The 10,148-nt window shown below is 39.4% G+C and overlaps 1 protein-coding gene across 1 annotated transcript in view; it reads right to left on the bottom strand.

Annotated features, from left to right (window-relative positions):
- Nucleotides 1-9,780, bottom strand: part of T265_15638 (hypothetical protein) — a gene marked incomplete at both ends in the record, with an annotated part of 65,767 nt that extends 55,987 nt beyond the window's left edge. The window contains 2 exons of the mRNA XM_009178827.1: nt 4,214-4,253; nt 9,642-9,780. Of these exons, the coding sequence (XP_009177091.1) occupies nt 4,214-4,253; nt 9,642-9,751 (150 nt within the window). The remainder of the gene's footprint in view (nt 1-4,213; nt 4,254-9,641) is intronic.
- Between the last annotated feature and the right edge of the window lie 368 nt (nt 9,781-10,148).

Genomic DNA, 10,148 nt, shown 5'->3' with positions numbered 1-10,148 from the left:
GTGACGTAAAGGGGACATTCAGCGGATTCCAGAAGGTGAATCTTCAAAGATTTCAAAGTGATTGATCGTTTACTCCACATTTGTGAAAGTGTGGATTTCGGGGCGGTGGTTACGTAAATCCCTTCACAACTTATGCAATAGCAATCTATTCAATTTTCAGGTTGGGAAAGCATATCCGACTGTTTGTAATCTGACGGCTTGTCAGATTTTTGGCATTCAAAAATCGCCCGTGATAAAATGTATTCCATAAATGATGTTCGAAACCAACTAGGGTGGCTCTGGTGATTAGGGAAGTACGCAAAAGCGCGAAACACACGTACGTAGGTTTTGGTCTGTTTTCGCACACAGATGCTAAAGAATACCAAAAATGAGAGACTCAACTGGATGAAACTAGAGTCATTAGAAAAAATCAAAGTGGTCGGCAACTGAGTTTGTATGTCAAATTTCCCGCATTCCGGCTTCATGTAGAACAAACGTGAGACAGGGGAGTCTCGGAGGCTGCTCCCAGTCATGGACAGTTGAAGAGTTTTAAACAAACTTATGAGAACTTTCCTTCATAAAGAAAAGAAGTTACTTACACTGAATCTGAGATGCAAATTAAGATGTTTTTTTTAAAATGTGTTACCGTTATCGTTACCATCATTTAAAATGACAACCACCAGTATTATAAAACAATGCCTCGATTGCCCTGCATTTTCAAATGTTAGTAGTACTGAGGTATTCATTGAGGTATTCTTCGGGCTGATTTTGTAGAAAATTCCTGTGAACAGTGCACTTCTATTTCGCTAGAATTATGAGACTCTGATTGTGCTTATGTGGTATTGTACGGCTGCAATCCTTGGCACGGAAAACTTTGTGTCAGTTTCCTTACAGCTTTGTGTCCATCGAATCTTGTGCAAATGAATGTGAGACAAACAGGTCTACAAAACAATCCTTTGGAACTTTTGGATTCGATTGTTCATTCCATGTTGGACCAAGCAATACACTCATCTCAAACGTACCTAGGTTAGGTTGGGAATACGCAAACTAATATAACGTGTGCACAGACTGATATAATGTAAAATTCTGGGTGAAGCATCGCATCTTCGGTCTCATAAAATATTGGAAGAGTTGTCAAGGAAATACGTTAGTTATTCGATCTTGACAGGTCCATTCGTTCGAAAGAGTGGGTAATTTCCTTAATTTGAAGTTAACATCGACTGTGTTCGTCTCCGTTTGTCTAAAGTTAGCCAAAGGAATCATATTTGTTGTCATGTATTAGTTGCTGATTTGGCATTTGCCACTTCTAGCATAGGACTCTGCAGTTGCCTTCCTTCAAACCACACAACGCACCAGTGTAGTAGTAGGACACTGTGCCACTAGACATTTAGTACCGAAAAATCATTCACTAAACGCTCACCACTCAAAATGCAAGTGCATTTTGGTTTTCCTGCATACTGAAGGTTGGATATCATAACAACACTGATTATGAAACATCCAGCTGTTAGAAATCTGCATACGCACCACTCCGTCCTGTATTTCCTTACATGTGTCAACAGACTCAGGGCAAACTGGCTGACTGACTGACCAATTCGGGTGGCACCTGAGGTGATTGCGTACGTTCCAGAAAAACTTATGAAGTTTTCACTTCGATACTTATGGACTGTCTTAAAGATATCATTGGTAAATGCAATTTTCTGATTCCCAAACGACTAACGGACAAAACTACGTGCCCCTCCTATTTCATAAAACTTTTAGAGCCGAAGGAAAGTCTCTTTGGAATTTTTGAAAATTAAACAGTTTTCAGCTTTTTAATTCTACTAAATATCGCTGAGAAACAGCATGATATTCATTCAGCCGGATGGCTGATTTGGTTTGCGCGCAAAATAACACAAATTGATAGTGTAAAAATTTGGATTGCAAAACTTTGTAGTCTGGGCGAAAGATATCAATCTATTTCATAAATCCACGAAGGGAATTTCATCATTTTTTCGCAGTACATTTTACAACGTTACTAAAAGTTATCCAACAGATAACAGCGGGCATTTGCTCTACTTGAGGCTCACAATATACATTTTTTCCCGAGTTTGTCACAAACTTGTGTAAATAGCATTAACGAGGGTTTAGTTTGAGGTTCACATTAGCACCAATTCAATTTGCAAATGACCTGTTGGTCCAAGAGCTGGGTGCCCAACTCAGACATCACACAGGTCGCCATGGTAGGAATTTATGCCAACAACATGCAGATTATCCTCTCAGTTCCCTAGTGGTGGGATTTGCATTAGCAGAAAATGAGCTCAATTATTGTTCACTTAGAATCAGCCATACATCAGTCTACGTTTATTTCAAAATGTGCAACTTTACATCTTTTTCACGGTTAACCTAATGTTGCCTGTTCTACCCATGTGTACCACTGGGTGGCATCTTTAATTTCATTGTCTGATTAATTTTTCTTTTTGCAACACATTAGCATTCAATTTGCAAATGACCTGTTGGTCCAAGAGCTGGGTGCCCAACTCAGACATCACACAGGTCGCCATGGTAGGAATTTATGCCAACAACATGCAGATTATCCTCTCAGTTCCCTAGTGGTGGGATTTGCATTAGCAGAAAATGAGCTCAATTATTGTTCACTTAGAATCAGCCATACATCAGTCTACGTTTATTTCAAAATGTGCAACTTTACATCTTTTTCACGGTTAACCTAATGTTGCCTGTTCTACCCATGTGTACCACTGGGTGGCATCTTTAATTTCATTGTCTGATTAATTTTTCTTTTTGCAAAAAACCGCGAATATATCTTATGCTTCTGTGGAACGTTATTCAGAAATTTTCCCCATTGTTATATGGCTCACCATCAACTAATTTTATTTAAAATTTATGGAGTTTGTCATTGTATCTTTGACTTTAAACGGAGTGTCAGTTGCCTTATGTAACTTTTTTTTCCGAATGGACTTAAAAACCACACATCCTGTCCATTGACCGCCAGAATTCTATATTTGCGCAGTGTTGCTAACCACACTCTTACGTCCAAAATCTATGGGGCTCCCTTTCTTAAAGAGCGTTAAAAGATCGCAGACGCCGTCAAAATAAAAACACATGGAATCAATTGATCGTTGGCGTATTTTTTGAGTGAATCCGTCTAAATTTGTTCTAAGAGGCCCTACTTTTGGATTATCTCAAGTCACCTGATTAAAATAATTGTGCATTAATCTCACTCGACAATTTGAGATCTCGCAGAGCAAATAAACGTTAAATTTTACAAGAGCAAGTAGATGGCATTCATGTTTGTAACCAATCATAAAGATATAGCTGAGTTGATTACTGCCTAATTTATTTTCGTGGCCCTTAAATGAATACAGTATAGTATTTCAGAAAGTTTGGTAGATAAATTTCCGCCGGCCATACTTGACATGGCAATGTTATTTTTTCGGGCCAACCGATGCTTATAAGCTGCTCACATCCTATTTTGAACAAATCATGTCAGCTTGGTATGCGGATAACTTATTTGACCACTGGTCAAAATTCATTGGTAAAATTTACACATAGCTCCGTACTAAATGTGATTTGAAGAGTAATAAAATGATCGAAGTACAATGACGTTACCTTTATGAATGCCAGGATCCCCTTGGTTGATGGGATTCTCGGATTTGGTGTGCCGTTGTTGCGCTCCGTCGTACAAGCAAGTACATGACATCAGAGTACACGAGCGATTGGATTTAGCCTTGCAGCAATATGGATAGCTGATAGAATGTGCCTCATTCATGCCTTTGAGGCCGCTATTCCGAGCTTTTCGGGGCCAATCATTCTGGTGGCATTCTGGGTATGCATATACACACCTACTCGTCTGTGGGAGCACCCGAAGGTGATTGTGGTGTCATTCCCATTTAACTGAATTTCGGACAAACGTATGTTGTGCTTCATCACTCTGTTTACATCCGGGAGCATCTTGCAGTGCAAGTGTCGATTTATAGCGGATATGCCTAACGTAGGCATTGAAACATCAGTCTCGACTACTAATTTAATTATGTCTATGATGACAACGATGATGATAAGAATGATTCGTAAGAAAATTAATAGTGAACTAGTAATCATAGAGTTACTGTGTGCTTCATTATCATATTCAAGAGCATTCCATGCTGGCACCTAATAACGGGATGAAGGAACTGATTCCAAAGGCCACAGGTAAGAGGTTCGTACATTTGAGCAATTTTTCTGTCTCGGAGTGATTCACAAGTTTGAAACAAATTTTTGGAGCAACTTCTGGGATAGCCCTGAAAATTGAAAAATTGAAAGACTATCTTCAGCCTGTTCAACCGGTTCGTCCCATAGGTATTTTATCCGCTTGGCCTTGGAAGGTCTTAGTGTCTAAAATGTAGAGTATAACGGAACAAATGGCTAAGATCGGAGCAATTGGTTGTTGAATAATTGAAATTTGGAGGCCGGGGCTTAAATACTAAACCAGGATCTTGACAAAAGGGTAACGTATCAAACATTATTCATTACGGCTCTGTTGATAATGAATATAATCGTAGGACGTTTCTACCCATTTTGAGCAAGTTTATAGGGGACCAAGGAAATCATAGTACCTAGCGTACCCTATACCCAGCGTGGGAGATCTTCTTATTAATTATTCCGTATAAAATACAGCATAACGGATTAAACCATGGAGGGTAATGGGATATCCAAACTCTTTATTGACGTTCAGACCGTGGTCAACTGAGAAACACTGTAGATTATTCTTATTTCGGATGATGCACCAACGAAACTCAGTGATTTTATCATAGCTTAGTACACTGAAGCTCAATATTTATCCAAAGCGTCGATCCCTTGCCTGTAAGATGATTTGATACATGAGTTGCCCCATTCTCCCCAACGTGCAACCTGAGCTTAATAGCAATATGACAAGTTGTGCCCTCAAACGAAGGCTTTTTAGAAGAAAAGCAAAAGGAACTGTTGCAGACTCCTGAGCTCAGGAAGTCCCAAATGCATCGTATGGGATACTCCTTTTAAGGGGAATGAAGAAAACAACATAGCAAAACACTTTGATACTGGTTTAATATTTTGCATCCCTTGTTAATCATACTACCATTATTCTATTCAGAATATACTTGAGCCAAGCAGAAGACTAGTTGGAAGCAATTCAATCCAAGTTTTTTTTCATTAGTAACAACCGCGTTAAGTTTTGTTTTAGTAGATGTAACAACAGTTCACATGGATACATCATTGTTTGGAACAGGAGTATCGGCTTTTCAAATAGTCCGTTTTAAACGTCTCATATTAGAAGCTAGCCTGAACTCATTTAATGGAGTGTTTCTATTGGTTCTTTGTAACTTGCCATGTCGAGGTTGATGTATTTAACGAAAATGTTTGAGCTCTCAACCTCATTTTGTTCAAATAAACATCGTTTTACTGATTGAAGCTCTAATTCGGTGGTTTTAGTCGCTGAAATGTGGCAGGGTTCAGCTTTTTACCAATACATGCCCCATTGGGCACATAGCGAAGTACTAGTCCCCATTTATCCCTTTAAGAATAGGACATCCATAAGTCCAAGTTGTTCTTTTAAAATTTGCAACTTTGCATCTTTTTGAAGGTTACTTTAATATTGCCTGTTCCACTCATGTGCAACTTTGGGTGACACGTTATATTTTATCATCTCATTGACCTATTTCTTTTTCAAAACCAACTGCAAATTTCTCATATGCTTCTGTGGAACAGTACTCTTAATTTTCACTCATCGCTATATGGCTTACCATTTACTTCTATGTGACACTTTCATCATTTGAATTTTATGTACTCTGTCGTTGTACTTTTGGCTTTAAACAACGTGCCAGTTGCCTTATGCAATTTCCATTTGGGAGTAACTGAAAGACAACACACCCTGTCCAGTAACCACCAGAATTCTTACTTGTTGATTCATTTATACGGTTGGATTAGGGGCATCAAAGAGCAAACAAGAATAACGTCGCGGTTCCAGGTGACCGAATATTGATATTACATTCGCTAATTCTGCGGCAATGACTTAAAAAATTGCTATGGTTCAAAAGGCACTATTTTTTGGCTATCTGAGGTTTCCCGATTGAAGTGTTTCCTCATTAGAGCTCATTTGACAATTTGAGGTCTCGCAGAGCAAAAAAAACGTGAAACTTTAGAGGAGCAAGGAGTCATTTGAACAGACATGGCAACCGGCAATTTGTAGCACTATATAAAGCGCAATGCTCTGTCCACAAATACAAATGGAGTTAGAATCTGTTGGTAAAAATACGATTATAATGAGAAAGGTAGGCATCCTCCGAATTCTTTCCGCAATTGAAAAGTGTCTAAATGTTCCCCGCGCCCAGCTTTGAAACAGCTTATGAGGTTAGGATAAATTCGAGATGAAAGTCTGTATGCGGAAGAGGAAAGAACCTATCGCTTGCAATGCTTTGGTTGCAACCATGTTGAAACTATCTGTGCAAACTTAATGATGTTTTCAGGCCGCTTGGCAAGCGGTAGGAAGGTTACTCCCTGGATCACTGATTGATCCACAGTCAAGTAACATGAATAGGCTTCGATGGAGGCATTCTGAAAGAATAATTGCCAATATGCATCCTAAATGGTGTTGTAAAACCTGAAGCTTATTTGTACTTGTACGTTAACGTTTACAATCACGATTGCAGCCGCGTCAAATCGCCCGCGAATAGATCGCTGACAAACAGATCTAACAGTCCGGCTGCAGGTGATATCCCTCGCGACTAGAAACGCGAGATACCTCTGAGAATTCAAAGGGATATTACATCCGTTTTGTCACACGTTTTCAAAACAGTGGACAAGAAACAAGAATCGTCTGTCAGTCGATCTTTCGCGAAGCAATCACGTTCGGATCCGTAATAAAAATCGTTCAAAGAGATATTGTTTTCATGATAGTGGTGCAATTGTTCTATAATTAAAAATATTTCTAATTTGCGGAGCTGAGGAAAGATGATCAAAAGACTTGCCCTAGTCTTTCTAAACCAAATAACTGGATGATACCCGAAAAGCCAGTTGTGTGGTGCAGATATTAACATAAGTCGTGTGCGACCAGTTACAGTAAATATCTACCGCACGGTTATTGCCCTCAAACGAAGGCTTTTTAGAAGAAAAGCAAAAGGAACTGTTGCAGACTCCTGAGCTCAGGAAGTCCCAAATGCATCGTATGGGATACTCCTTTTAAGGGGAATGAAGAAAACAACATAGCAAAACACTTTGATACTGGTTTAATATTTTGCATCCCTTGTTAATCATACTACCATTATTCAGAATGGAGCATACGTGAGCCAAGCAGAAGACTAGTTGGAAGCAATTCAATCCAAGTTTTTTTTCATTAGTAACAACCGCGTTAAGTTTTACGACAGTAGATGTAACAACAGTTCACATGGATACATCATTGTTTGGAACAGGAGTATCGGCTTTTCAAATAGTCCGTTTTAAACGTCTCATATTAGAAGCTAGCCTGAACTCATTTAATGGAGTGTTTCTATTGGTTCTTTGTAACTTGCCATGTCGAGGTTGATGTATTTAACGAAAATGTTTGAGCTCTCAACCTCATTTTGTTCAAATAAACATCGTTTTACTGATTGAAGCTCTAATTCGGTGGTTTTAGTCGCTGAAATGTGGCAGGGTTCAGCTTTTTACCAATACATGCCCCATTGGGCACATAGCGAAGTACTAGTCCCCATTTATCCCTTTAAGAATAGGACATCCATAAGTCCAAGTTGTTCTTTTAAAATTTGCAACTTTGCATCTTTTTGAAGGTTACTTTAATATTGCCTGTTCCACTCATGTGCAACTTTGGGTGACACGTTATATTTTATCATCTCATTGACCTATTTCTTTTTCAAAACCAACTGCAAATTTCTCATATGCTTCTGTGGAACAGTACTCTTAATTTTCACTCATCGCTATATGGCTTACCATTTACTTCTATGTGACACTTTCATCGTTTGAATTTTATGCACTCTGTCGTTGTACTTTTGGCTTTAAACAACGTGCCAGTTGCCTTATGTAATTTCCATTTGGGAGTAACTGAAAGACAACACACCCTGTCCAGTAACCACCAGAATTCTTACTTGTTGATTCATTTATACGGTTGGATTAGGGGCATCAAAGAGCAAACAAGAATAACGTCGCGGTTCCAGGTGACCGAATATTGATATTACATTCGCTAATTCTGCGGCAATGACTTAAAAAATTGCTATGGTTCAAAAGGCACTATTTTTTGGCTATCTGAGGTTTCCCGATTGAAGTGTTTCCTCATTAGAGCTCATTTGACAATTTGAGGTCTCGCAGAGCAAAAAAAACGTGAAACTTTAGAGGAGCAAGGAGTCATTTGAACAGACATGGCAACCGGCAATTTGTAGCACTATATAAAGCGCAATGCTCTGTCCACAAATACAAATGGAGTTAGAATCTGTTGGTAAAAATACGATTATAATGAGAAAGGTAGGCATCCTCCGAATTCTTTCCGCAATTGAAAAGTGTCTAAATGTTCCCCGCGCCCAGCTTTGAAACAGCCTATGAGGTTAGGACAAATTCGAGATGAAAGACTGTATGCGGAAGAGGAAAGAATCTATCGTTTGCAATGCTTTGGTTGCAACCATGTTGAAACTACCTGTGGAAACTTAATGATGTTTTCAGGCCGCTTGGCAAGCGGTAGGAAGGTTACTCCCTGGATCACTGATTGATCCACAGTCAAGTAACATGAATAGGCTTCGATGGAGGCATTCTGAAAGAATAATTGCCAATATGCATCCTAAATGGTGTTGTAAAACCTGAAGCTTATTTGTACTTGTACGTTAACGTTTACAATCACGATTGCAGCCGCGTCAAATCGCCCGCGAATAGATCGCTGACAAACAGATCTAACAGTCCGGCTGCAGGTGATATCCCTCGCGACTAGAAACGCGAGATACCTCTGAGAATTCCAAGGGATATTACATCCGTTTTGTCACACGTTTTCAAAACAGTGGACAAGAAACAAGAATCGTCTGTCAGTCGATCTTTCGCGAAGCAATCACGTTCGGATCCGTAATAAAAATCGTTCAAAGAGATATTGTTTTCATGATAGTGGTGCAATTGTTCTATAATTAAAAATATTTCTAATTTGCGGAGCTGAGGAAAGATGATCAAAAGACTTGCCCTAGTCTTTCTAAACCAAATAACTGGATGATACCCGAAAAGCCAGTTGTGTGGTGCAGATATTAACATAAGTCGTGTGCGACCAGTTACAGTAAATATCTACCGCACGGTTATTTTGAGCTAGTTGGAATTCCGATGCATAGTCGTCAGGCTGGATTACTGTGGATGAATTCCATTTCACAACCGAGCTTTTTTGACAAAAATTAGTTTAGTTGCATGGAATCTAGTTTTCACCTGGAACGACCGATTGTCTAGATGTGAGCGTTGCACAAACTTCATCTGATCCGTAGAAATCAATTCCTAGCCAGGAATTGACATTCAACTACGTCTGGCGAATATGCAGATCGCTCACGATCGCTGAAGAGATCGAGAAACCAAAATTCTTGAAGTTGATGCGCGCTGGTAAGTGTAACATAAAGAATATGATAGTTGAGCAAGATAACATAGTATTTCACGCATCCGTGATCACTGAATCCTGCTTGATTTAGCTTGGATTCATAACTTACTGTGTTCTCATGGTATGGATTATCACAGCATGTGAAATACGCACACGTCTATCCTCTTTGGAAGAATATGATGGGTTCTTCACAGCCGGAGTCGGAAAACGTCGAGTCATGTAAAGCAGGCTAAGGTAAATTAAGCAATCTGGAAGACGAAAAGGATGTGAAACCTAAAAGGTTTATCACTGAATGATGGGGCGCAAATGGGAAATTCTAAATTTGTCAAGCTCATTTTGTCCATCCCAGCAAGGTGACTGTCTTGGGATTTCTAACCACCGAGTTATTATGACACCACATGCCCGAGTTGCAACGTATAATTATGTGAGATTCTGATAAAAATGACGAAATCTGACACTGTAATGTGCATTTATGCAAAACACAGCAAAAAGCACATCCGAACCGAACCTTTAAAATCAAAACTCGCTATCAGCTTAGGTGTGATGAGGGGTCACGTGGTAGCAGAGTCAACTACCGAAACCAAATCCCACGTGATCGACCCTGCCAAATCCACCT

The sequence above is a fragment of the Opisthorchis viverrini genome, assembly GCF_000715545.1.
Source record: "Opisthorchis viverrini unplaced genomic scaffold opera_v5_691, whole genome shotgun sequence".
Lineage (NCBI taxonomy): Eukaryota > Metazoa > Platyhelminthes > Trematoda > Opisthorchiida > Opisthorchiidae > Opisthorchis > Opisthorchis viverrini.
Note: the sequence above shows the minus strand (reverse complement) of the source record. Positions and strands in the feature narration are given on the sequence as shown.